This window comes from Helicoverpa armigera, chromosome 10 (assembly GCF_030705265.1).
Source record: "Helicoverpa armigera isolate CAAS_96S chromosome 10, ASM3070526v1, whole genome shotgun sequence".
NCBI lineage: Eukaryota > Metazoa > Arthropoda > Insecta > Lepidoptera > Noctuidae > Helicoverpa > Helicoverpa armigera.
Genome location: NC_087129.1, coordinates 6,773,660 through 6,801,560, shown reverse-complemented (window position 1 = coordinate 6,801,560; position 27,901 = coordinate 6,773,660). Strand labels below are relative to the sequence as shown.

At 36.5% G+C, this 27,901-nt stretch overlaps 4 protein-coding genes across 6 annotated transcripts in view; 3 read left to right on the top strand and 1 right to left on the bottom strand.

Annotated features, from left to right (window-relative positions):
• The first annotated feature begins 490 nt into the window (after nucleotides 1-490).
• Nucleotides 491-3,150, top strand: LOC110372350 (uncharacterized). The gene is made up of 10 exons (XM_021328979.3): nucleotides 491-682; nucleotides 916-1,012; nucleotides 1,106-1,171; nucleotides 1,267-1,398; nucleotides 1,649-1,793; nucleotides 1,865-2,017; nucleotides 2,092-2,320; nucleotides 2,420-2,584; nucleotides 2,715-2,810; nucleotides 2,996-3,150. The coding sequence occupies exons 1-10, from the start codon at nucleotides 588-590 to the stop codon at nucleotides 3,111-3,113; spliced, it is 1,296 nt and encodes a 431-aa protein (XP_021184654.3). The 5' UTR covers nucleotides 491-587; the 3' UTR covers nucleotides 3,114-3,150.
• Nucleotides 3,151-3,897: 747 nt separating this feature from the next.
• The window catches only part of LOC110372286 (uncharacterized), a 30,603-nt gene continuing 6,599 nt past the window's right edge, over nucleotides 3,898-27,901 (bottom strand). Inside the window, exons 1-10 of one of the 2 annotated variants that reach the window (XM_021328892.3) lie at nucleotides 6,624-6,856; nucleotides 6,418-6,511; nucleotides 6,166-6,228; nucleotides 5,883-6,014; nucleotides 5,666-5,810; nucleotides 5,431-5,583; nucleotides 4,963-5,197; nucleotides 4,688-4,867; nucleotides 4,313-4,417; nucleotides 3,898-4,043 (exon numbers count right to left, since the gene is read on the bottom strand). In XM_021328892.3, coding sequence (XP_021184567.3) covers nucleotides 3,917-4,043; nucleotides 4,313-4,417; nucleotides 4,688-4,867; nucleotides 4,963-5,197; nucleotides 5,431-5,583; nucleotides 5,666-5,810; nucleotides 5,883-6,014; nucleotides 6,166-6,228; nucleotides 6,418-6,511; nucleotides 6,624-6,727 — 1,338 coding nt within the window. In that variant the 5' untranslated portion in view covers nucleotides 6,728-6,856 and the 3' untranslated portion in view covers nucleotides 3,898-3,916. Of the gene's footprint in view, nucleotides 4,044-4,312; nucleotides 4,418-4,687; nucleotides 4,868-4,962; nucleotides 5,198-5,430; nucleotides 5,584-5,665; nucleotides 5,811-5,882; nucleotides 6,015-6,165; nucleotides 6,229-6,417; nucleotides 6,512-6,623; nucleotides 6,857-27,901 lie in introns of those variants that run through there. The other variant, XM_021328893.3, reaches the window with a different exon arrangement.
• Nucleotides 8,807-11,413, top strand: LOC110372287 (alpha-tocopherol transfer protein). The gene is made up of 6 exons (XM_021328894.3): nucleotides 8,807-9,063; nucleotides 9,327-9,477; nucleotides 9,833-9,937; nucleotides 10,028-10,175; nucleotides 10,450-10,648; nucleotides 10,732-11,413. Exons 1-6 carry the CDS (start codon nucleotides 8,934-8,936, stop codon nucleotides 10,884-10,886), a joined length of 888 nt encoding a protein of 295 aa, XP_021184569.3. The 5' UTR covers nucleotides 8,807-8,933; the 3' UTR covers nucleotides 10,887-11,413.
• Nucleotides 16,905-27,901, top strand: part of LOC110372285 (semaphorin-2A) — a 66,366-nt gene continuing 55,369 nt past the window's right edge. For both annotated transcript variants that reach the window (XM_021328891.3, XM_021328890.3), the window contains exon 1: nucleotides 16,905-17,566. In XM_021328891.3, the coding sequence (XP_021184566.1) occupies nucleotides 17,431-17,566 (136 nt within the window). In that variant the 5' untranslated portion in view covers nucleotides 16,905-17,430. The remainder of the gene's footprint in view (nucleotides 17,567-27,901) is intronic.

Genomic DNA, 27,901 nt, shown 5'->3' with positions numbered 1-27,901 from the left:
CGGAGTTGGATGCACTAGTAACATTAACATAACTTTATATTCAGTGAAGCCGAGAGCGAACTTACTAGTGACATCGTAAATTCTGCCAAACTTACAAACACGCTGGATGGAGATTCCGATTTGCAAGTTATAGCTGTCCATGAATTATAATCATGAATAAGAAGTTGAAATATAGGAGATCATAAGTCACGCACCGAACGATCCTAAGATTTTGTGAAAATGTTACTTAAGAATTGAATCGCAGTTTCAAGAGAAGAGCATTAAAATAATTCAATAGTTCATTGTAACGTCATGATTATGCGGCGAGGTGAGCAGAGGTACTCCCTAGTACATAATGTAAGTGTTTAAAAGCTAACGATATTGTCCTTGGAGAAATCATTCAACATAGAAAATGTATTTTAGAGTAAATGGCAATACCTACACTACAGTGAAATAATAACAATTAAAAAATAATATAAAAAAGAAAAAAAAAATGTACATGCCATTTTGACATTCGGTATCACTACTTTAATGTGTCAGTTTACAATAATTTGTATCTACTTTTATTTTATATTTGTAATAATTTTAATTTGTAATTTGTTTAAAATATGGCCGATGATGAGGACGAAGGAGTTTTTGGGGGAATGTATGAGGATGGACATTGGGTGTGGGACGAACAGACACAAGCATTGCTGTTTGTGAGGTATAAGCACCTGCTTCTTGATATACCACAGTAGGATTTATTATGAGTGTGCGAATGATGAAGCCACTGAAGAAGGAAAGAGGTTTACGGTTTATAATAGGTAAACGTGGAGAGACTGCGTATGTCCTAGTATGAGGTGTTCAGTTGTTAAATAGTAGTACGTTACATAACAAAATTGTACACAGTGGCAACAAACACTCGCAATTGATTTAGTTATGTATTGATCCTTACAGTGATTTGCCCCCGAAGCAGATAGAAAACATACAGATACAAACGAAAGCGCCAACGGGCACTATTGAGTTTAGAGATGACGTGGATTTAATAGAACAGGTAACAATTTGACCAAAGTAATTATTATTAAAATCTCTAGATATAATTCCGATGTACCAAATACTGTTAAGAATAAAATTGATGGTTTTCTAGATCCGTTATCGTCGACGCTATCAAAGAAAACTGAAACCAGGACAGGCGGATGTCATTACTCTACAGGTATAATTTTATCCTTTTGGCAAGTATTAGTAACTGAATATTTCATAGCAATAATAAAATATATTTTGGATGAACTGATATTTTAAATATTTCAGGACGTTAAAGATATAGCGTTATACACCGCTCCTATTAATATTCTGAGTCCCATGCTCATAAATCTGCTACACCTGCCGACTACTGAAAGATTTCTCAGAGCCCTCATCCTTTGCTGTGGTTACTATTTACAGGTAATACTGTCTCAGGGTGAATTGCAACATTTAACTATAACGATAACCGGACCTTTTTCAGTTGTCAATTCGGCGACTTGACCAATGGGCGGCAAGTATACGGCTGGTTATGGTTCGGTTATCGTTATAGTTAAATGGTGGAATCGAGTCTTAACGTTTTTCACTTAAAAGAAAAAAAGTCAACTTAGATTTACTGTACGTTACTAGTAACTAGAGTGCCAAAATCGAGTCTAAAGATTTTTTTTTGCAGATAGCAGACGAAATGGCAACGCGCATGTTAGAGCTCACTACAAAAGTGAGAACTCCGGACTGCGAGAAAATTGAAAATGAATTTCGTGATAATCTAGCCGACCTCAGAGTTTTAGTAGCTAAAGAATATTGTATAATGCTTATTGGTCAGTATTGGTTTAAGTTAGTTTTAATTAAAGTGTTCACCATAGATGTTTAAAGTCTTATTATGGTTTAGGTGGAGCTGACACGAAGAAATTTCATCACATGGGTCCTCTGAAGAAGCGGCAGTCATTGTCAGACAAAGACGCACGTTTGTTTGAAACATTACTTCGTATGAGCGTGCAAATTGTTTGGTTAGCACTGGGACGCAAGAGTTTCAATCAGATTGGTGAAGTATTTCACTCAATGAGCGATATATGAATGTAATTTACAGTGTAAAATATTTCTTGTTTACTTTTGTAGAGCTAGAGACTCATCGGTTATTTAAATCTGAAATATTCAACGCTGTAGAACATACGTTAAAGACTGGATACATATCGCGTATGGTGGCGGCAGAACAAGCCGTTTTACTTGGCCACTGTGTCCGACATGACAAAAAGTTAAACACTCGCTCGCCGCTTATGAACGAGGTGTTTTGTCACCGGCCCATTGATTACCGTTTATTGGGTCTTGGCGTAGTCAAATATCCAAAGTTAGTAAACTAAACATGATATTATTATATGGTATTCTCTACAAAACAGTAGGGGTACTTTTGTTATTTCTGTATCACATGTTCTTTGGTATTTTTAAGGATATCATCCCGATTAAAATATTTGCGCCTGCTTGTCTCTGGTCCAGAAGAAAGTATGATGGAATCGGCTGTAACATTGGGTATTATAGGTCTGCCTAGGACGCAATTTGATACTATGCTACGACCAATTTCGCTATCAACTGAGGCTAAATCTAAAGCTTCTATGTAAGTATTGGTGCTTGCTGTGTTATTGCTTCGTTAACATCAATTTACGGTAGTCATTGACTGTTGTATGAATAGTCTTGTTACTGGCAAATTTTTAAGCAACCAGTGTTCACATTACTTTTTTGTACAGAGCGTCACAAAGCGCACATAGTTCGAAGAGTTCCTTCAAAAAAGCTGCTCCATCTTTATACCCACCAATAATAATACCACGGAAAGATGCACATGAGTTAGTATTTATATTTATCTATATTTCACGATTTATAATAAAACTTTTCGACATGATTTTAGGAGTAGTAATATAGTATTTTCTACATTTTACTTAATAGTGACTGTGGAAAAAAATATGTCAATTTAGATGTTCCAAATTGAATGAAGATTTTAATTAACTAATATGCCTGTATTCTGTACCAGGATCTATTTCCCGCCATCTTTTCCCGACGAGACGGAGAAGCCGTACCCGGTCAGCGACGTGCAGCAAAAGCGATGGCTCAACAGACTTACTAAACTGTTGGCTTCTACTACTCATTAAGTGGCTGTCATTAATAATGTTAAAGTTTTTATTTTATCATTTTGAGTTATAGAAGATATTTACTATTTTTAATATTATGTCCTATTTTTTATTTACATATTACATTTAATAAAATCAATTTACTATTAGGTATTAAGGGGTAGGGTAAGGGAGGGAGGGAGTATGTTCTGGAACAATAAATAGGTACCTACCTCTTGGTTTAGATAAATGATAAAAGATTGAAAAATTTACAATGTTATCTACATTTAGAAACCTCAGAGGATTTTTTCTTGTTAACAGCTACATATATGGTAAAGGGTCTTTTAGGCGTGAATCTTGCGGAAAGATTAGGATTAGGTAATTGAATTCAAGTGCTGTTACTTATTTATAATTTTCGTACAATGTATTATGTATAGAAATCAAAATACTTTTGACACGATAATTGGATCTCAACCAGTGGTCACGCTATCTTAGACAACTGGATAGGTTTCTGATGGACTGACATTCACATGTTTCGTTTATTAGTAAATTAGTTCATGGATTATTAAGAAACATTAGAAATTATTATAATTGCAGTTAATTATTTAATGATTATGTCAGCCTAGCATTCAAGCCCAAATAATTTTCTGGCACAGATGTTATCAATTATTCAATTAATTATCTATTAAATCTCCACCCAAGAATGCAGAAGTTCATCAGCCTCAAGAGAAAAAGAAGATGAAGCTTGGAAGATATCTACGAAAACAAGTTCAGAAATAGAAGAAGGTGTACCGAAAGGTGCGAGGCTCTTAAATTAAAGATAGTATAACGATGCAATATCTGTATTAAGTAAAATGTTGCGCCCGATGTTTGTTAAGAATCCGCGTACATTTTAGAATCCATTTTTGCCGCTGTCCCTCTTCGGGATGTCTGTGTGGATAAGATTTTGTAGGAAATTCGCTTGGAAGTTCCCTGGAAAACAAAAAAGAATGTTGTGTAATTTGCTTTGTACCTACTGAGTTAAAGCTTGGTATATTTGCACGTGTTTGTATGTTGAATATATCACAATACCCTGTAAAATTTGACTTGATTGTAATGACAAGTAGACCTGAAAAGTGTAAATAACTATTTGTTAAACTTCTTGGCTACTACGTATGTAATGGAAAGATCGGGTCGCATTTTTTCAGGATATTCTTTAACATTATTTTTTTAATAATTTTATCCAATTAATGAATACTTACTCTTCATCAACCGGTGGCGGTAGATCAATGTCTTTATACGATTGTATTGATTCCGCGAGGGATGATTTCGTTCTTTGCATCGGCTTAGATGCTCTCGAAACTGATCTGAACATGGAAAGTGTTATGAAATAACCTGGACTTGTTTGTATTGTCTTAAAACTTAATATATTTGTTTGCTTAATTTCTGCAGTTTGTACAATTGCAGACGATAAAATTTTGAACGGCGAAAATTGTAAAGTTTACAAGACAATCTGACGGATTTTAAGAAATGTGAGGTTGAGCTATCTGAGAAGGGGTCAATATTTTTAATCAGTTTCTAATTTCATAGACAAAGGGTCCTTAAAAATACGTAAAACTGAATATTTTTTTACTTACTTGCTTATCTTGCCACCGCTGGTATTTGAAGTGTCATCGACGGAATAAGTGATTTCCCTCAGTAATATATCGAAATTGGATCTCGGCGATCCCAGCATGCCCAATGAAATATCGTTTTTTAGTAACTCACTTTCCGGCAGAGATAGTGCACCTTCCATGTATAAGAGGCGAGGGCTTAAACTAAATGTTAAATAGATTAGTTTTTGTACTGAGACTTTACAAGCTACTTTCATTAAAAGCTATTGATTATGCCAAACGGCGGAAAGTTTTCTTACTGTGGATATTTGACGATTCCAAGTCCATAAATTCGATGGTCAATATTTTTCCTGCAGCAGTGTATTTCATTTATCAGAGGTGACAGCAAGTCCACCTTATATTTCTTGCGCAAGCAGTGACCAACCAGTACATTTCGTTCGTTGGCTGTTATTTCGTCAAATTGATCGCCTTTACCCAACTTATGTTCGGCTGAATTGAATACCTGCGACTTAAATATTCTATGGACCTCCAGTTCTGTAACAAAGAGATTTATACCTTAGTTTTGTAAAACTTTCGTTGAATTTCCAATAAAAATATTGACGGTTTTTTCAACTTTGGATATAAATTCTGCCAAACTGAACACTACAATAAAAAGCTGCGAAGATTTGACTGCAAAACTTGGCGACTGTGCGTTAAACGGAAAGTTGTAAACTATTTTATGCACTAACTATTTATGTGTTATACTTATAAGTAGGTATTAGACTCACCAATTTGACTAAAAGATTTCCGACCTAGTGCTATCCATACGATCTGGATACTGATTCGTATAAAAGTCTCGAACATGAAGCCCTCGCGTCTAATTTGGGACCGCAATTTTTTCATGTGACCCATATGATGATATTTTGCAAATTCTCCGAAACCTTAAAAAAAATTAACGGCGTGAATTGTGTCAGGGAAATAATATTACAATTAAACTGCGTGTGGTTTAGGTTTCCATTGCACCTTGTATCATGTTCGAATATTCCTTAGCGACGAGTAAACGCAGGTCCTCTAAATTTTCCAGATAGCGCAATTCTACTTCGTCACTTTTGGGAGTGCGAATTTTTGTTTCAAGTTCCGAAGTACGCGTCGCCATAACAGTTGAAATCTGGAATGTAGATGATATTTTTAGAAGTTTTCAATTCAAAGGAAGGCTTGGGTTTGTGAGGTTTTACTTTACCTGCAAATGATATTGGCAAAACAATATGAGAGCTCGCAGTAGTCGGTCCGTAGCCGAAAGATGAAGCAGGTTGATTACAAATGGTTTCATAATTTTGGACGGAGCAGTGAACAAGACAACGTCCTTTATATCCTGTATAACAAAAAACAGAATGGTTAAGTAAAAGTTCAATCAGTACCAGTAATAAGGTCTAAATGCAAAATGGAAAATCTTTCAAATCAGTAGCCCAATAATTATTTGTGTTATTCTGTTTCGTTTTGTTTCCGTGAAATAGTTTTACAACCTGAAGGGTGACGAAATCTGTGTCGTCCGTGACCTTTCGCTGGATACGTTTTCTGAATCGTTGCTGAAATATAAAAGAAATATATTTTTTTTAGGAAGGTTAATTACTTATTACAAAAAATATAAAATCGTGGAAGCGAAAAATATTGCACTGGCCCCGAATAACTTGGGGTCAGGACAAGAAGAAAAATATTAGAAAAAATTGTGAAGTGCTAGGTATTACGTCTACATTCTTATATAACTATGTACTTGCCTGTTCAACCAAATCGATATCTTCTCTGAATTCTACGGATCCTAAAATGGCGGTGGCCATTTGTGGAGGCTCTTCTTTCCTCGGAGGAAGGTCACTGAAAGATTTATAAATTACATTCAGTTAGTAAACTAACAATAAGCTGCTATTTGTGACAGGAGTTAGGTACCTCCACAGTTCTAGATAAATACTTGGCAAAAAGAAATCACCTTCTGAATACCATTTCGTTTTGTTTGTCGTCCCAAGCCCAATGCCCATTTTCGTAAATACCTCCCTCAATATCGTCATCATCATCATCGTCATAGGTTGACATTTTGCTTAATTATATATAAAGTGTATAAAATATAAATTGTATAAAAATATAAAGTGTATAAAAAATATTTCAAAAAATAAAACATGTAAAACTATAAAAACATAAATAAAAATTGACATAAAAACATCAAAGCATTAGCATAGCTTAAGAAACATAGAGTAGTAGAAGAACTTTGGAAAGTATTTATTTTCGCAATAGAAGGAGATCTTATTAGCTAGGGATATAAAATTCTACACACTTTATTTCATAGTCATCTCAACTTATGGGGGTAGGTTTTCTGTAAGTATGCCTATTATGTATACTAAGCCAGTATTAATACTATACTACTTTAATTAAAAGTTTCTACACGATCATACATTTTTTGGATTAGATAAATGGATAGTTTAGATTCTGCTCTCTAACACACTGCATTTTGATTTGAAAGCCCCAAATTATGTCTGCAAAAATTAGGTAGGTATGATAACACTTCGAAACTTTGACTCACGGTTTTCTAATTGGAAGGATCTCGTCAAGATTTAAGTGTACAATAAATATAAGCTGGCTATGATACGGGAGGGTGAGGGCTAAGGGTGCACTTTGAAAGTGTTTGTTGGACCGTAAGCGAGACTCACTCGGCCGTCCGTGAACCGCTCATGGGTTCCTAACGAATTCATACACCACCGATGTAGTGGAAACTCGGGCAAGGGCGAAATCATATTATTAGATACAAACAAGAGTTCCATGAAATTGGATTAAAATTATAATTTGCGGTGCAAACAAGGTCGGCATTTTTTACTGGACCATTGCAAGGGGCGAATTCTAACTACCTGTGTAGTTTATTGTAGTTTTAATACAATTCATGAGGTGATTGGTGTCAAGCGAAGATTTCTAAATTTTTTTCTTTATTTGTTTTTCATCAACATCACACCAAACAAATAATAATAAACTGAGAATAGTCCAACTTCTACACACAAAGTTCTGCTAAATCAACCATTTTTATAGCTCATCAACGACACTTGTCTCAATGAACTATTCAAACGTATATTTCTCATAAAGCAGTGTTTAAGCCGTCACTCGCTACTAAACATTTACGATACGTCGCTATTCCCAGCTATTTCGGACAAGTCCAATCAAAGTTGCAAGTCCGAGGACTTACAGCAACGATATTATGTATGACCCTGGATTACCAGATGGGGTGTTTGTGTACTGGGATGCAACTTGTGCCAATCGTTTTCGTCATAACATGCTAGGAAAGTTTTATACATATGGCATATGTTGTTCCTATACACTGCTTCCCATAAAAACTGGTGAGTAATTGAGTTTTTAGACATCATGTCCTTGCTTAGCTGTATAATTATGTTTGCACAATGGCACCGAATTCTCGACGTGTCCCTACTACAGTAATTGAATCAGTGCCTTTTGTTTAGAAAAAAATCAAGCTTTCAGTTAGTTCAAACCAAACGTAAAAAAAATATCAATTGAATGTATAGTTTCCGAAGAAATGTTTTTATTAAAAATTACGTAGGTTGTTTCTAACTGGGACGGTGAACGTAGCTGAACTTAAATATACACGAGAAAAATTGATCCTGCAGACGAGAACGTGCCACTGTAACTCTAGAAGTCCAGTTAACTTTGGAAACGGTTAAGTTTAGAACCAACTTAATATTTGTGAATGCTGGAATTCTAGGTAGCAGTTTAAGAAAAATGGGATTAGTGTAAGAATTTCTTCGAAGGAGGACCTAGGAAAACAGAGTAGATAAACATTAAATATTTTCCCAATCAATTATAAGTCTAATTGGAAAACTAAAATGGATTCTTATCGGTAAAACATAAGATTGAGAAGTGTAGAATTGCAATAAGTGTACTTAATTCAGATTAAACGATTAATCCAGTTTGCACAAAAATGATTAATTAACATTGTTTCCGAAACCTAACTTCCTATTTCAACACCTACCCGGTAAAAACCACTTAAGTATGTCTACCTCAGATAACAATGCAAAAAACATCTAGACAAGACTGTAGAATAATCTTTATGTGCGGCAAATGGCCTTGCATTTGTGTCAATAGATACTTTGACGTTTTAGGAGCACAAAGAGACACACTATTGGCCCCATTTATAAGCCATTAGCTCATAGCCACATCACGCGACTAACGTACGTTCAAAACTTCTTAAAATTTCATAAATATATTCTCTTATTTGTTGGAGATAGTTTTGGTGTTATTGAAAATGGCTGTGGTAACTGGCATGTCAGTAGATAAGGAATATGAAAAGTTAAACAATGTGAAACAAGAAGATGTACGTAAATTGATAGAGTGGTTGAGTGAGCAGGCGCATCTCCCGTATCAACATATCACTGGTAAATTAATTAAAAACATAATTGTTTATTGATAAGAATGTAGGTGAAATATTGCTTTTTAAATATTGTTAATAATTGTAAATTAATGGTTGGTTTCTTTTATTGTACGAGTCATTTTATCTCTTATCAAGCGTACCATTGGAACTGAACAATATAAATTGAAAAGCGCAATAAAACGTCGAGTCAATTAACATAGTTATAATAGATCAGATTTCCCAGAATACAATATTAAAATACGGCTAATACAGTGGTATAATTTTCAGAATTGGACGTGATATTAGCATATCACAGCTGTGCATGCGACATGGATGTAACTAAACGGGTCATTGATGTCAATTATACTCTGAAAACACTATTCCCGTTCTATCAGGACAGAAAAATTGACGATCGTTTGGAATTAGCATTTGAAACTTGGTATGTATTCATGTATTTGTTGGCGATATGTGGTATACGTTTTTGATGTACAATGGGGTAAAATGTCGCGAAGTTGCCACTATATAATGAAAAGACAAGCTTCTCCTTGCTTGGTCTTGTGCAGTGGCAGAAAAGTTACGAAAATTAAAACATCATAAAGTTTGATGTACAGGAATAAGATTAATATAATTTGGTGGATTTAACAATTGATCACATTAGCAATATGTCAAAAATGAACTATTTCAATGCACAAATATGTGGGAATGATTTTAATGAAAACTTGATTGTTATCAAGTTTTGTAATTAAGTGATTTTTGTACGTGAACTTATTAATGAAAGTTATTGCTCTTTTCAGGTTAATCTATCCCATGAAAACATTAACAAAAAAAGGTTTCAGGCCAATTTATTGTGAACTTCTAGATGCAGATCCCAAAAAGTTTGATTATGGCGATGTGATCAAGTGAGTTGACTTAATTTAAAAAAATCTCTCAATATAATGTAATTACTAAGTAAGTATATAAGATATTTAATTTATATTTATTAATTACAGAGCATTTTTCATGGTGATGGATTTATGGCAGTATGAGGAAGGCACGGTTCCAGGCGTGGCTATTATAGTAAATTTAGACAGAGTATCACTAGGCCACATATCGAGAATCAACTTAACTGTGGCACAACAGTTTTTCTACTTCTTACAGGTAATATTTCTTCTTACAAATACGGAAATCTCGTTAATGGTTTTGCGGTACTATGTTCTCGAATTCTCTTTCACTGTCTTAGATAAAGATACTGACCTCTTTTCATAAACGTTTTGTTGTTAGAATACCAAGAACTTTTATATTAATTTCGAAATGCCTGCAACAGATTTACTACCAGTTAATCTTTTGCAAAAACTACAAGTTCCTTATGAAGTAAAAGTTATTCAAGAAAGCTCTTTTAAGTTATACTTGAACTTTGTGATCATCTTTTCAGGAAGCAATGTTTGTGTGTCTCAAAGAATTCCACTTCATAAATGCTCCAGTGTTCGTTGATAAATTACTGTCTATGGTGAAGCCATTCATGAAAGATGAGCTGCTTGATATATTGAAGGTCCACCAAGCAGACACTAACACTTTAGAAGAGTTTATTACCACTCAAGATTTGTTTAAAGAAAATAAAAAGAATTTGAAAGGTATTGAAATATTATTAGTTGTATTGTATCAGTCTTTACCTATTATTTATAAATTGTATCTCAAATAGAAATATTTGTTACAGATGAAATATGCGATAAACTAAAAGCAAACCACAAGTTCTTCGTAGAAGAAGCGCTGAAAAGAGTTGACGAAACAAAAAGGCCTGGTGGTCCCAAATCTTTGAGCACATTCTTCCCCGGCTTAGAGGGCTCATTCAAGAAACTAGAAATCGATTAAATAACCATCAGTAAATTACAAGAATCTAGACCTACATGACATATGTACAATAATGTACATGCCACTAAATGGAGACATTGAAGAGACAAGTGCAAGCGTAAGTTATCTATTGTGGTTCGAAGGAATATTATCAGTTAAACCTACTTAAGATAGTAAGAACAGTGATAGCACAAATATAGATATGATGCAGCATGTATTGACACCGGTACGTGACAACACGTGCAGTCAGCGCGGCGGCAGCGGGTAGCAAGTGACACAAAGGAAATTGCTTCTTTGCATAGCGGTGTGCTTGCCACCACTTGCAAAACGACCAAAAATCCCACTACACGTAACATTCGATGGACTCTGTTAGAAGCTTATAGTCATACATTATAATACAGTGTAAAAAGAACATTGAACGAGCGATCTAATTTACAAGTTTCGAGTTTTTGTAAAACAATATTTGTTGTGTATCTCTTTCAATTATCGCAAGTGTATAAGTGTACCCTAGGTCCTAGGTCACAAATAAATGTTTATATAAGTTAATATACTACATACAAAACTTTTCCATTTCACCAAGTTTTAATAATATTTAGGCAGGCGAATCGTGGAAAACTTAGTTTAATTTCCTCTCGTGTTGTATCGGAGTATTAAATCTTAGTTTGATGCTTCTCATTATAGTTTGAGAACTGTTGGTAGCAAGAATCTTTACTCTCAGCTGGTATTGGCTAACCAACGCTTTTGTCTGGAAAATTGAGGTCACACAGCGTACAATGTATCAACGTTTTCGTCGCATTCGCATTCTATTGATACAATCATTTCGTTCGCAATGGCGTAATGGTCCAAAATAAAATACCTAAAACTGGACTGCAATCGGTGCACCATTGTCCCTAAATAGTGCACAAAAGAAATTCGATTTTAGCGAAAAGCGTCCGTTCTCTTCTAGATAAAAGAATACCGATTTCGGTTAATCCCAAATAACGGCTTTAGACAAAAAGTTTACTAATTTTAAGTTTACGTCAATAAGGGTTTTAATTAGTGCTAAACTTTTTTTACGGTCATCTATATTTTAAGCCATGCCCCCGAAAACCTAGCAGACTGAAGCATACCTACAAGATATTTTAATACGAGGGCGGTGCCGACTTTTATGAAATTAAATTTGGAAAAGTATTATACTAAATCTTAAAGTCACATAATTTGATCTACAAGTGTAGATTTTTATTCAAAGATAATGCCATTTCGCCCTGTCCCAACCTTGACCGAGAATAAAAATGCCGGTCAAAGTTGAGCTTTTACAGGATTTTATTCTAGCAGAGGAACAAAAGAGAGCACTTTCTAGTGAGTCTTAGTTTCAATCTAAATATTTATTAGGTCGGACGTTGACCAAATATTTTATTTACTTATGTGTTATTACACGATGTAGGTAATTCAACTGTTCCTTATGTAGCTTAAATATGCGGTAATTGTGTATGTTCATATACCAAGGATGATTAATATAATATGAACGTCAAAGTCTCATTTGCGTACAAGTAATGCGAGTTTCCCTAAACTAATATATGTGAGTCATGACCTAGTCCAGTACATCATGATGTGGCCGAGGATGTCATGAAGTTAGTTGCGTACCTGTCTCATTAACTATCCCGTCTGAAATGAACCCTTGCGTGATTCAATTATTAATGAGAAGCCACGGTCACTTAGTTACATTAGTTCATTAATGTGGGTGGAACAAGCCTCAGTCTTCTTACATATAACATAATGCGGGACCCACCTTAGAGATTGTTCGGCATACTTCGGACCTACATAAATTACTTGACCTTACCTCCTGACGAAAGGTTAGAAATTATTTACAGTATCTTAAGACATTTCATGTTTTCGTTGTACAAACAGAAGGCCTGACACAATATTTAATAGTCGATGGCTATGTTTAATTGCGCATTCATTGCGGAGTCTGTAAATGCTAAAAGAGAATTTAACACGAATAAAACGAAAGATTTCAATAGTAAAATCGACGGATGGAATAAAGTGCATGTGCTGTTACATAGTAAATAATTCTGGCGAGAGCTACGCCATCCGCACTTGCAATAAAACGAACAATGCAATTTAGCTAGTGCTGCATTCATGCGATGGTTTCTCTGTAAAAGTTGGTTGTTCCAACCGTGCATGGCTCTCGATTACCGACACGGGTAAATATAAAACAAAATACCGGGAATCACAATACGTGCCGTGACATCCCACTACCTTTACTTGGCACGGACTGCTGTAAGAATGGCCGGATATCGGTTAATGGTATTTTGTAATTGGAGATGAACATGATGACATTATCGTAGTTTTATGAACTTATGTAAAATTCACCTCTTGCCTACAATAGTTATTAGGTGCTAAAATAGTAACCCGGCACATAAAATGGCGAACTTAGTAAAGTTCCTCCGGGTTGCACAATCAGTGCTTTTCTACATATTTATTGTAAAACAACAGTAAAGAACGCCATAAAAGTTGACAACACGGTTACAGAGCGCGCTTCCTCATAAAATGCAGCGACGTCCGATTTGTGGGAATAGCATATAAAAATTTCAAAGAGCCTGTATGCGCGTGCAGTGTCCGCGGCGGCATCACTCGCCGCTTGCATAAAACATGCAAATTGGACCACTTCACTGGTGTGGTGTGCCTAAGTTCACTCGCTTTTGCACTTTTATGTAAAATTGTTGCCCATTAGTCATGTAAATATCGTTAACTGCAACTCTAACGCACCTCTATACCGTTATACTAAAAATTATCTTTTATTCTTATGCAAGCGGGGCAACGTAAAGCCTTTGTTGTTCAATCTCATTTGTTTTAATTATCTTATATGAAAGCATACATAATTTAGAAAATGAGCATCTAAGCAAGCTTTTGTTTTGTATGTGGTCACGGTACCTAGTTTTTCAATAGCGTTTTAATTGGCATTGTGCAAAAATGATTTTAATTATAATTGGGAATGCAAGAACACAATAGACCGTTAAATGATGACGGATTGTCGGCGCCGATTGTTTAGCTTATGCGACTGAATAGCGAACGTTCGGTGCAGTAATGAGCTTCTGAACTATTTAATGAATACCCACTTTACCATTTCTTCCATTCTAAGCAGATGGATGATGCTCTTTGTCCCCTTAGTTGCAACAATATAATGTGCTAAACTCAAATCAACGCGTGAACGGTGGAACCATTAATCAAAATTACCGCTGCGTTTAGATTGCCTGCAATACTAACTATTGAGGTTTTCGGATTAGCGTAGTAAAGCTAGATGTTTTGATTATCTGCGTGCGGCCTGCGGCTCACGTGTTTATTGTTTACGCACAAGGGCAATTTCGCAAAGGCATTAAAAAATGAAAATCCTTTTTTTATGCCGTGAAAAAATAAGGGATTTTTGCTTCGTCTTGGGAGAAGATAAAGTTTGTCCTGTCGAAGGTGGCTGGGAGGAGATTAACCGCGGCGAGGTCTTGCGTCGACTTCATCAATTATGTCCCGTTCCCCCGCCCCGCGATCCCCTGCTGGCTCGTCCAGAACCGAAGGCACGCCTCCTCGCATCTGCCTCGTGATGAGACCGTTTGCAGTTTGTGAATGATTGATCTCTGCACAATAAATAGTCACGTATCTTAAGACAAATGTTGGCTATCAGGAAAAACTGCTTACTTGGTTTCCTTCCGGCTTTTTGAGATGGATCGATGAAAGATAATGTGCATACTTTCATCAATGGTTTATGATGTCAATCTGCACGGCTTTGTGATAAGACAATATTTTAGCAATATGAAATTTATATTTGACTAAGTAGCTAGTTTCAGATAAAGCTGGAGCTAGTGCACACAGTATTGGATAATGTGCGCTATTTAACAACATCGTATATCTAACAGGAGCGTATGCAACCGGCAGCAGTGATCATTGTTCCATTGTTTATGCTTGCACAATTATGTCGGTATTGGCGTTCAAACCGCCGCTGAAAACAAATTGAATGTATTAAAGTCCCAGCACAACTTTATACACGGTTTATACAACCGGTTTTACGATATACGCGTGTTATTTTGCTTTACGTTCGTATTATGTTGTACGTAGACGTGACAAAATAAACGTGTAAGGACAACGACCAGGCTTCTAAGTTGTTAGTTGCCTGTAGATTGTTCGTAGTTATTTGTAGTAGCAGTTTATAGTTGCAAACACTTTTACTGCGTCTTACTTCCTTAGTTATACGTAGGTACATTTTGTATTTGATGAACTGAAAATTATTTTCCTGTACAACTGCTTTTTCCTTGATTCGTTACAGTACAGCAATGTCTCGTAGAGAGATTGACATGTAGGTAAACCTGAATGCGCTACGTCGTAGCACAGTTGAAATTCGCGCATCGCGCATATGCCTTTAATTTTGGATGATAATATTTATATGTTATTTTAGTTTGAAACATAATACGAAATGCGTCATCATATTATACAGAGGTATATAAATAAAAGTAAAATAAACAAGATTACTATAAATTCATGTCAATCACTAAATTAAAATGTTTGACATTTCTGTCAACATATTGGGTTAATTGGATAAATTACAGTCCAATAAATTGTACATTAATGTATAAAGTGGCAATCGTAACACCGGGGAGTTTATTTCAGTAAAATCTAATTTGTGTCAGGTGGGCGACAAAGTAATTTATAAATTGGAACTATTGATTCAGGAAGAAGGACCAGACTAGAAGGTTTTGACAAAAATGGCATTTAAAATATTGTAATTGGAGTGGCCGATGGGCCGGTGTGGGTACTCGGTGGGAGCGGCTCGAGTGCGACCTTTCTCCTCTAATGGACACCGAAAACCTTCTTCACTTTTACGCGAAAAATCTTTTTGGAAAATAAATGAATCCATACCGTATGTAAATCGGACGCCTTCGAAAGTTTTTATTGAAAAACTTGAAGAACTGATGAAAATGGGGCCGCGACGTTTAAGATATCTCCGTTCATCTTATGAATGTACCCGCTGAATCCCAAATGTTCTTACTTTTGCATAAGTTACTTTGATATTGGTCGGCTACGGCGGACGAGCGCGCTATAAGTGGTAAATAATGTGCGGTCTCTAGTTGCAGTACTTTGGCGAGACTAATAAAACATTAATTGAATTATGCTAAAGGGTTTCTGGTATAATTAAGTTATTTAAGATTAATTAAAGTGGAGTCGGGTGCAGGAGTGTCAGGCGCGCGGAGGGCACAGATCCTCCGCGGAGAGCCTGAGTAATTGATAAAGCTAACCCTGCTACCCTTAATCACGGTCAGCTCAAAGTTAAACTCGATAAATAGTTATTTATTAAGTTGTCTGAAAACTTATTACGAAGTCGGCGCTAGGATTTATGGTATTTAAGTTTATAAACATATTGCGTTGCGCTATTTCAGCACCGGTCGTAGTGGCTGTCTAGCGCAACATAAGTATTTCAGGATTTACTCATAAATTCATGTCACATTAACCATAAAACCTTTGTCAAAGCTTAATTTACGTTATTTACAGCTTATTATGATTTAAAATGGAGTTGCAGAGAACGATTAATTTGAATGATCTATTGGGATTCCAACTTAATTTGCAGTTGAACATAAATAACTGACTAATTACATAAATTATGCGAGTTTTGAATCTCTGAAGATTTCGTGATGTCTTGTTTACAGTTCTCTATTATTTATGCCACGCGACGTCGTGACTCATACGCTCTACTAGGCTACTTATTAATAAACATACAAAAAATAAACTGCCGACTTCCTTTCGCGTGCCTACAGACATAAAAGTTCTTCGTGCGTATCCTAACAAAAACATAAATTAGGTAAATTTATATAAGGGGTCATCCCTCCGTTACAATATGTTCGCAACGACACCGAGGGTCAATGCGCAGTCAAATCTCCCCCGCAAGAATTCAAGCGGCTCCGGATCGGCGAAATTATCAAAACTTTTTAACTTACAACTTTCCTTAAACGAGTGGAGCGAGCTTTTTCATTCGTTTGGAGCTTTGGCGGGTCTGGGGGTTCCGTGATCGTGCCATCCTTGTTGCTCCGGCAGAGGCGGCGGCAAGCCTCGGCTCGGCTGTTGTCTCGCGCGTGCCGGTTCCAGCCGGGCCGGTCCGTGTCGGCCGCGCGAAACATTTTCAGTTCTCGTCGCTGCGATGCCGGTGGCGCACGTCACGCCTGTCGCCCGCCGACGACGCTGCGTTACCACGATCGTGGCGTACTTCTTTACCAACTAATAAATCAACCGAACCGAACGAAGTAAACCCTCACGAACAGATTATAACTCGATATGAGATAACAGGCTCGCGGCACGACTGCGGTGATTAATCACAGAAGTCCGTTCAACTCGAATGATCTTAACGGAAGCATAATCTCTCTGATTTTGGTTTAGGTGCGCGTAATGTAAACAGATAAACATTGTTGAAGTTTTCCGGAATCATTTGTTGACTCGAGGATTATAACAGTCATAGGTGCATTGTATGGACTGATCAGGGATTATGTTGGAGAGTAAGGTGTAGCAGTGAGTGCGGGTTGGATGTGCGCTGGGTAGGACTGCGGGCACGATGGGTGCTGGTAGACAATGGACAGCTGGGGTGTTGTGTGCGGTGCTGGCGTCCGTGCTGGCCGACTCCTGGACGGCGTACCAGGAGCAGCCGTGCTGTCGGCCCGTGTCGCACCACCGCGTCAGGCACCACAGAGGTGAGTCATCACTGCCATACTCACGCACCTCCAATGTTTTGTAGGAAACAACCAAATTGTTTTTGTACCGGTAAGTAGGTGGTACCTGTATAGTGCAGTTCATTGGCCGAGTCTACGGATTAGTCACAGCACTCGCAGAGTTAGTAGGACGGACAGATGCCTACGACATTATATCATGAAATTAAATATTTACTTAACTATGATGTTTGGTGTATTCTGCAGATAACTGTAGTAAGTCTCCGAATTTTAGTCAGCTAATGCATCGTTAGCTGCGTAAGTTAAATATTTACTTAACGCATTACGACCCACCAAACATTACGAAAAAATACAAACAGAATTAAAAGATTCAGCATTAACTCAGGAAATTACCACTGACGAAAAAAGTTCTTACATAGCATGTAAGTAGGTAAGTTTTAACAGTTTTTATGCCGCAGGATATAGATTGAAGGGATAAATAATCAGTAATATGCTCATCAGTAAATGCGAATCGGTAACATAAAAGTTAAGCCGTGTTCCGTACATGGCATAGTCACGCAAACTTTTGTTTATGCGCTGTCGATCTACCGTGGGCCGCCCGCCGGCACCAAACGGGATGCACACACGAACACTCTCGACACTCGTAAAAACACCATAAATGAATAAAAAGATACGAAAAACTGTAAACAAACCCATTCCATGGAAATCTAGCTGCGATTCTTTATGTTTCAGTTTTTTTTCTATAGAAATGCTTGGTATTAATAAAATGAAAGGAGCATCTTTTTAAGTTATAGGTAATTTTAGCTGGACATCGCAATTTTCATAAGTACTTTCATAATTTTTTAAGTAGTAACCTTTGGTTACTTATTTATTTAACCTTTTGTTCACCATTCAACAAACTTTTTATGTCTAAAAAGTTTTTGAAGTCTCCTTTAAGTAGTAACTTTAAAGTGCCTACCTGTTTTAGCTCTCAACAGTGAATTTAAACAAAGTTCAAATACAACAAAGTGTAATAAACATTGTTGCGAGTCTAAAGATACTTTGTCTAGTTTAAACAGTGGAACTGTGCCAGTTGTATTAGTTCAATCAATACACGTCAATGTTAATTCAAATAATACAATTGCATGCATTAATAATGCCTCTCCTACATTCCCAATAGGTGGCGTGGTATTGTTATCAGGACCCTCAAAGTTACAACCTTTTCTGATAACAGTTGGATCTGTGGCCAGTGAGTCAGATCAATGAGTCTTAAAAGCACTACCCGAACAAGCAATACCTATATTCATATCATACGAAGTAGACTCGTGAAAACGCTTTTCCATTATTTTATCGTAGATTCTAGAATTAGGCGAAATAGGCAACCTGACCTTTCTGGAACATCAAACCTATCTTCCCTCTGAAATAAAGCCTCACGAAGTGAGCGATTTATCTCAAATTACTTCCCGGAATTCTGGCGTCAACTAAAGCAAATATTTAATTTATTCGCACACAGCCATTTCCAAATTCTTTTCGGACATTGGAAAGACAATTGGTGTCATTAGCATGAAGCAAGCATTCCTCGGTGACGCGTCAACGCAAAGAACGCACTATATTAAAAAGCTCATCTCATCTAAACATTATATTGGCTTTTAACATCAGAAATATGTTCGTCTGAGCAAGAAAAGATGAAGCCATCAAAAATGACAATGAACAATCAGTAAATTGTACAATTTCATTCAAGGTTTGAAAGCAAAAAGCAAGAGCTGTTACATTCTACGGCTTTGGTTTGAAAGCCGTTACAATGGTTTTTCAAATTCCTTTAACGGACTTTGGGTCTGGCCACTTAGATATTTATCTTAACTACGTCCTATTTATTTCTTTGGAGATAATTAAAGAATGGAAACGTCAATGGTTCAATAAAAGAAAAAAAAAAGCCGTCAGATACTATAGACGTGGAAGTTAGATAAAATATAATTAATCACTTTGTGAATAATTTGAATGGCTATAAATAAGTACATTCAAACCATCGTGTTAATTGCCTATAAAATGGTATCCATTGAGAAAATGAAGATAAACTTCCAATTATAATCTTCCCAGACTGTTCGTTCATGAGCATGTTTATATTAAAGCTTTATTATGTTTTACCAATATCTTAAACTTACAGTCGAGATCTTAATGATTTTATTGTAGTTATGTAAAGTTATGTCAGCGGGTCTTTTAACAAGTAGCATACTTGTTAAAAGTTTCAGTAAGTAAACTATACAAGGAACCAGATTATTACGCGAATAAGATCTTAGGGTCTTACAAATCGCAATGCGGCTTAAAGTCTTTAAGTGTTTATCTTTACAAAGAGCAGGAGTATTGTATGATGTATCTTATTGTAAGGGGCTTACTTCTCACAGTTAACGAACAGGCCCCTTTATGTGGATTATGGAGCAAAAAATATTATGCACGATGGGTGCCAGGGGCCGCGGAGCGAAGGTGAGGGGCGGAGGATCATGCGAACCGGTCCAGCGTGCGCTCGCGCAGGTAATCGACTCGCGCTCCTTTTGCCTAGGGCTGCCACATGAGTTCAGTGGGTGTTGACTGTTGGTAAATAAAAATGTGTGTAGTTATAAATTACAAGAAGAATTCTCGAAGTATGATTAGAAGAGCATGCTTTTTTATTTTGTACTTATTATAAAGTTGCATTTATGAGAGGACTATTAAAAGCAACCAAAAAATAATACGTTTATAATGTGGGGAACACGTCATGGATCGTGACTGTATTCATTTGGCTCCCCACTTAACAATTGGCAGCCCTACTCTTGGCTAAATTAAGTAATAAACGAGCCAACATAATCGAAGCATAAGCTATGCCCAACAGTTTTTATTATAACGTGCTACATCATTCCAATAGAATGTATCTTAATAGTCGTAGCTATTAGGCTAGGCACGCATGTCTGGACTCGCCGTTTTTTTTCTCTCTAATTTATGTCTTAATTTACATGTTACGAAGATTATTATGAAGTGGTTAGCGATGAAGATAGTGTAGCGAAATTTGTTACAAGTAAAATGTAGTGCGCACTGACACCTAACTTAATTTATAGCTTATCGGGAAAGTTAAGCGAGGAGCGCATGCTTAGAGTACCTGGTGCTACAATTTTAACGGTAAAGTATTGTTACACAATTTTGTAGCACATTTTCCCTTGTTCCTTGTTAGCCAAGCTGAGTTATAATGTGAAAGCTCTAACTACCTGTAATGTTGTTTAGAAAAACTATAGCGGTGAAAGTTTACTCAATGGTATCTACCATCATGATATTTACCCTGTAATTTTAACTTATTGTTGGTACAATAAATAAGTTAATGGATTACAAATTGACCGAGTAATAATCTTAAATCTTTTTACGTTATACGACTCACGAAAACGTGAGTGCGTATCACAACTGGTTGGTATCGTTTTTTGTGAGCACATCCGACTTCGCCCCTAAACTTTTATTTTAGGAAGCATAAACAGGTACTTGCTGGCCGCAATTACTTTACGGAGCATTACACGTCGTTCAAAGGTTGAATTTTAGCTAAACCGAGCGCGGTTACAACAATAAATGTTCGCGTTAGTCGGTCGCCCTCGGCGCCTGGCGTGTGGTCTCATCGCCGAGAGCCCAGCAATCGTTCTGACAGCGAGCGATGTTATCGCTATTTAATATAAACCTATTTACTGGCCCGCATTCGGCCGGCACTGTACCGCTATACCGCTTGATACACCCACAGGTATCGCTTACCGAATTATCTTTGGAGCGGAGCATGCTTTGAGCATATCTCTATGTTTTGTTCTCACGGCTTGCTTGTTGATAGACGTTTTGTGTGGTTAGATTATTGTACTGGCTTACACATTAAGTAATTTATTTATTATGTTGTATGCAACAATTGTTAAAGTATTAAAAGCGACAGTCAATGAAATTATAAAAAGAATCAAGTAAAAACACAAAGCTTCCTATTTATCCTTTACTTTCCAACGCAACTTATTTGCAGACAACTTATAAGTAAAGCCACAACCACAACAAAATATTCAGGATTGTTTTGTGTCACAAACAGAAGTTGTCGGTTCTTATCGTAAAACGGACGAACAATACTTCAAACTAAAAATAGGGATTAACGTGTTCCGGAAGTGCGAAGGTTTGAACTGCTAAAGTGTTTTTGGTGTTGAAAAACGTTCGAATACACAATATTAGTCTATAGAACGATTATTTTTAACTGATTTTGAACGCTACTTATAATCATGGTGAATATTTTTTATTAGCCTGTGCTGTCCCACTGCTGGGCAAAGGCCTCCCAAAAGCCTTCCACTTTTCTTTATCCCTCGCTGCTTGAGGCCAGTCCGAGAGGAAGCTGTCCAAGTCTTCCCTCCAGCGTTTCCTTGGTCTCCCTCTCGGTCGCCTTCCATCCTCCGGGATCCACTTTGTGGTTATATTGGCCCACTTGTCCGGGTGCATTCGACAGATGTGACCCGCCCAATCCCACTTCAACTTCGCAGACTTATTGCCCACATCGAGTATGCCCGTCTTGGACCGGATAATGGTGTTGCGTATCCGGTCGCTTAGCCGTATGTTGAGCAGGCTACGCTCCATGCTTCTTTGGCATACTTTTAGCCTGGACTTCTGAGATTCGGTCAAAGACCAAGTCTGAGCGCCGTAGGTTAGGATGGGCAGAATACACATGTCGACTAGTTTTCGCTTCAGCGATAAAGGGAGCTCACCCTTCATAAGCGACTTCATGGACCAGTAGCTCTTCCAGGCGTTTTCGATCCGTCGGTCGATTTCTTTGTCTTGCCTGTTTTCGAAGGACACTAACTGGCCCAAGTAGATGTATTCGTCGACATGTTGTATCTCTTGCCCATCTACCTCGACCCTACGTTTCGCGCTATTAGTCATTACTTTAGTCTTTGACCGGTTCATCACAAGCCCGACTTTGAGGCTGGCGGAGCTCAGCTCTTGGAGCATCTGTTGCAGCTGTTCTGCCGACGGTGCGAATAGGACAATATCATCTGCGAAGCGAAGGTTAGTGAGTATTTTACTGCCGACTCGGATACCCTGCGATATCCAGGGGTCGGCCAGTTCCTTAAAAACCTCTTCGAGTGTGCTGGTAAAAAGTTTTGGTGAGAGCGGATCACCCTGCTTGACTCCTTTATGTATCTGAAATTTGGTGCCTGATGTGTCTAATTTTATGTTGGCGGTGCTATTGCTGTATATGGCTTTCACGAGGTCTATGTATGTTTTTTCTATGCCTTGGTCTTCTAAAGCTGAGAATATTGCTGAATGCTTTATACTGTCAAAAGCCTTTGTATAATCTACGAATGCCAAGTACAATGGTTTCTGGAACTCTATGTGTTTTTCTATAATTTGGTTAAGTGACTGGAGGTGGTCTGTTGTGGAAAAATGAGGGCGGAATCCAGCTTGTTCTGGTGGTTGATGAGAGTCTAATTGAATGTCGATGCGGTTGTGAAGGATTTTGATGAAAGCTTTGTAAATGTGCGAGACTAAACTAATGGGCCTGTAGTTGTTTATATCGGCTTTGTCTCCTTTTTTGTGAAGAAGTATGATGTTCGAGTGGCACATCATGTCTGGGATCTTGCCGGTTTTCAATATGTTATTGAATAGACTAGTGAGGTGTGGAATAAGTGTAGCTGAGCCGAGTTTTAAGGTTTCAGTAGTAATGCCATCTTCTCCAGGGCTTCTACCATAATGCATTGTCTTAAGGACTCGATGGACTTCGGACCTTGAGATAGGTGTAATGTCGTCCGAGTAGTGGTATGTAAGGTCTGTGCTTGTTTGCCGATTATCGGAATATAGGGAACTATAAAATTTTGTGCATATTTCTATGATCTTTTGTCTGCTGTGTTGTTTAGTGCCAGTTTCGTCCTTTAGACTATTGATCCAGGCTTTGCTTTTTGAAATACCTTGTTTAGCAACTCTTAAAGATTGGTGTTTCTCTAGTGCAATTTTAACTAGTTGAGTATTTTGAGTTCTGAGGTCTTTTCTAATGGCTCTTTTTACTTGTTTGTCTAGTATTCTGTGATGTTCTGATCCTATTTCGTACGTATTTCTCTGGTCTATTAGTCTATTTGTATGCGTGGTAAATTTAGAATTTTTCTTTTTGTTTATTTTTATACTGTTACAACTTTTTCTGATGCCCGAAATTATTTTCTGATATTGCTCTTCTACGTCGGTGACATTAAGGAATTAAGAATAGAAATAAAAATAATAATAATAGAAATTAAGAATATTTAGTAAACATTGAAATATGCAATAATGATATAAGCTTTCTCACAGCTTTCACAGTAAATGGGATACCATGCAGTTAGGTAAAGTAGCGTCAACTTAGAAAGATTTATTTATGCTAGACGATAATGCGTTATTTTATTCTAGAAAGTTAGGTGAAGTTATGAAGCAGTTAGTGGACAAGTTATAAAGCAATAATAGCCTATACTTTCTCGTGAAATATTACTGAATCCAGCTACTTTCTCAACCACTTCATATTCTAACACATCCTTTCGTTAAAAGCCGCTGATAGCAATGCCTAAGTAATAAAGCAACAGAATCTAGGCTACTACTAACCCAGTTACAGTATTTCCCCTTAAAAATGCCGACAATTGCTCGGAATTGAATACCTGACGCCTTCCTACGAACCTGTAATGATCACGTCGCAGCCAGCCGTGATAATCACTCTAATTAAGTTATCTAGACAACACGGTTTTATCTAGGACTTAACGAGTTCCACGAAATGGCCGATATTCATCGCTGTGCTCTTTAATACTTGTTCTACATTCGGAGTTGAATGTAAGGGTATAATTCAAGACTGTTTTTACACGCTTTTTATTAGCTTCACCTGTATGTTTGTATGTTTGTTTGTAACCGACTTCTTTGGGCGCGATTTTGACCCACTTTAAACGGCCAGATTTCGTTCAAACTTTGTAGATTTATTGAGGACCGATGACAATACACTAATTTGATAAAATTATTCCATTTTAACCGACTTCCCAAAAAGGAGGAGGTTACACATACACATCGATTACTCCGAGGTTTATAGACCGATTTACGTGATTCTTTTTTTGTTCGACTTGGAATAGCTGCCAGTTGGTCCCATATTCATCAGGTCAGGATCTGATAATGGAAACCCTGAGAAATCGAGGGCAACCTTCAAAACTTGTAGGCATACATAGGGTAAAAACTTGACACTTAGGTGTACGCCTAAAAGCACTATTCAACTGTGAAGATTTGGAGCTGACCTGATGATGGAGACCAGAGAGGGTCGAGGGAACTCGACAACTGAATATGTAAACTACCTCGTGTTTGGGCTTAAATTATTTGTATTGACAAGACCTTTGCAACAGTGAAGGTTTGGAGCTGACCTGATGATGGAGACCAGAGAAAATGGAGGGAACTCGACAACTGAATATGTATGGGCTTAAATTATTCGTATTGACAAGACCTATGCAACAGTGAAGGTTTGGAGCTGACCTGATGATGGAGACCAGAGAAAGTCAAGGGAACTCTACAACTGAATATGTAAAATACCTCGTTTGGACTTATATTCTTTGTATTGATGAGAACTTCCCACTTGTATGGATAGTGACAACTATTCGTATCACTGAAAAGCTTTAAATAAATAACCTTTTTACAAAAAAATTAAACCGAGTTCCCAAAACACTAAAAGCAAAAAAAACTAATTTTAGGTGCATCGGCCTAGAAGTCGGTGGCAAAATTAACTTAGTAACATCCATTAGACACCGACTTCTAGGCTTTTCAATTTGCAAAATATGATCTTTGTTAATTTATATAATTTTCATATGTAGTCGATAAGGTAAGAAAATTAATTAAAATTTTCTAGAATTTTTCTCTACAGTCGATGGCAGGACTCGATGTTAATTTTTATTTCCAATCTTTAGCCGTTTTCTCTAATATTGACAAATTTTTGTATACTAAAGAGAATTTTAATTCTACAAAACAAATAATAGTTTGAAAACAAACTAAAAAGTAGAAAATAAATAATAGTTTAAAAAAACTAAAAAACACGCTTTTTATAGAAAAACGAACTAAAAAATAGGAAATAAATTTTAATGAATTTAAATTAAGAAAACAGTGTTAAAAATTTCAATGAATATAAATTAATAATAGTGTGAATACAAAAAAAAATATTTAAAAAAAGCGTGGGGTGCTTTTTAAGATATTATCGAAATGAAAATCACTGTACTCATATCTGTCAATAAAATATTTATAACTATTGACACCATGCACCCCACGCTTTTTTTTAAATATTTTTTTTTTGTATTCACACTATTATTAATTTATATTCATTGAAATTTTTAACACTGTTTTCTTAATTTAAATTCATTAAAATTTATTTCACTCTAATGGTTTAGTGTGAGGTACAGATTTGATTCATGGGTGAGGAAAAATATGAAAGGCTTTTTCAACAATTTTGCTCTAGTGTTTCTGTAGTTTCTAAAGTATTGATGAGCCTAGTTGAAGCATCAAAGGGTTCACCTTCCTTCTTCTACTTTGGACCCAAATTTCATAGACGTTCCTTCACCGTAACTTTTCACGGAAAAACACCGTGATTGAAATAGGTATTGAATTAATGCTTAATTGTTCCGTGAACGTGTTGTTCTATCTATGCTACTTAAGTCATGGGACTATTTTTGTCTCAATTAGGAAATTATAACTTCTAACTACCATGTGGTGTTATGAATAAAACGGCACGTGTAAGGTTTTGAACTAGGACAGAAGAAGGAGTAGGTATATGTTGAAGGTTGTAAATAAAAAAGTTTTTTAATATAAAGATATCAGTCCAAATATATATTTTTTTATTATTTTACTTAGATTTTTTCTCTTCAATATGCGGAAACTTGTTCCATGTTGACGTGTCCGGGTAAACCCCTAAGATTTCAATGCATTTTAATAGGTACCAAATTCATCTTAATATGAATCAGTTTGTCGATTTCATTGTGAAAGAGAACAAAACAGATTATTTTCAACGAAATACAATGTTATAGTAAGAAATTCTGATTAGATTTGTCATGAACACTTCCAAAAATACCTACATATGTGAGTTCAACATTTAAACAATTCTCACATTACGATAAACAGTACACTTAACGTCTTTGTTTAGAATCGCGAACCTCGTATTGTTGTGTACATTATAGCATTGTTATCTTCATACTATCGTATATCTGTAATGTTCCAAGTAAAGTCTTGCCAATACCGTACGAAGTCGTGTAGGGATTTCCTTGTAGTGCTAAAGCAGGTTTATTGGGGGTGTACGTCGCAGCCAAGCCGGGCTTGTGTAAATCGAACTGACAGACCTGTCTCAGATTGACTGACGTTGCTTTAACTGCTCCGCTCATCGTCTGTAATTGTAGATACGTATTCCACTTTAATTCAAAAGTGTTTATGTACTTTTTTGTTCTTGTTCTTGCAGGTATGTTGAGCTAAATTGTCTTTATTGTGTTTCGATTGATTAGATTTCGTATCTTTGGTTTTATAACGGTGATGAGTCAGATTTGCAACAAAAAAAGTTCAGCTACAAGGTTTTTCTTTAAAGTCTAAAATTGCAGCAGCTATAATAAGTTTTGTTTCAACATTAGTCATCCTTTATAAAAATCAGAATATAAAGGACAGTTCCACATACTTTTAATAGAATTTTTCGTAATCTAGCACATAGCTTCGTATATAAACTGCACTGAGAACAGGTGCACTCTGCCTGTATGGATAATCTATAGCTTTTTAGGATTTATGGCCGCCCGTATAAAATAAGAGTACATTCCTGGTTTTGTTCGCTTTTGTGCATTTAAGAGGGAAGATTACTCTGTCTGTGTAAATTGTAGAAGAAACATTTAGAAGAACATGAGAGGAAATGGCTTTGAATATGAATGCATATTTACCAACCCCTTATGAGGAGTTTGTATAGCCACGGTCAGAACTAGAAGCTACGTTCAAATATAGAAATTCAGGTCAGGTAGTTTGGTCTGTAGATTCAAAATAGATAATCTTGTAAATTATGAAGTGTTGCTTAGGTTTGACTGTTTCTTAATATTATCAGAAACTACCTAATCATTTTTTTCCCAGTATTTTTGAAAAAAAATTGTAGCCACACCAATCATGTTTTTGCCGAAGGTTTTTGCTAAAGACGGAAACAATATAACAATGACAAGGTTTTAAATTTGTTATAAAAACAGGATTGACGTGTAATGTGATTTCAAGTGGTTATTTACTAAGTTAATATTACTGAAAAATAACAATTTAGTAAATAAAAATAAACTGAGCTTCTTATCTAATATTTAATGGAAACTTACAAGCAGGTAACTCTACTGTAATGCCCCTTTATATAGTGCCAATGCCATC

Excerpts from the sequence above, each read along its gene's own strand:
- LOC110372287 (XM_021328894.3), top strand. The coding sequence starts at position 8,934 with ATGGCTGTGGTAACTGGCATGTCAGTAGATAAGGAATATGAAAAGTTA. Across the intron at positions 9,938-10,027 it reads GATTATGGCGATGTGATCAA|AGCATTTTTCATGGTGATGG; the intron begins GTGAGTTGACTT and ends TATTAATTACAG. Across the intron at positions 10,649-10,731 it reads AAATAAAAAGAATTTGAAAG|ATGAAATATGCGATAAACTA; the intron begins GTATTGAAATAT and ends TATTTGTTACAG.
- LOC110372350 (XM_021328979.3), top strand. The coding sequence starts at position 588 with ATGGCCGATGATGAGGACGAAGGAGTTTTTGGGGGAATGTATGAGGAT. Across the intron at positions 1,794-1,864 it reads ATATTGTATAATGCTTATTG|GTGGAGCTGACACGAAGAAA; the intron begins GTCAGTATTGGT and ends ATTATGGTTTAG. Across the intron at positions 2,018-2,091 it reads CAAGAGTTTCAATCAGATTG|AGCTAGAGACTCATCGGTTA; the intron begins GTGAAGTATTTC and ends TTACTTTTGTAG.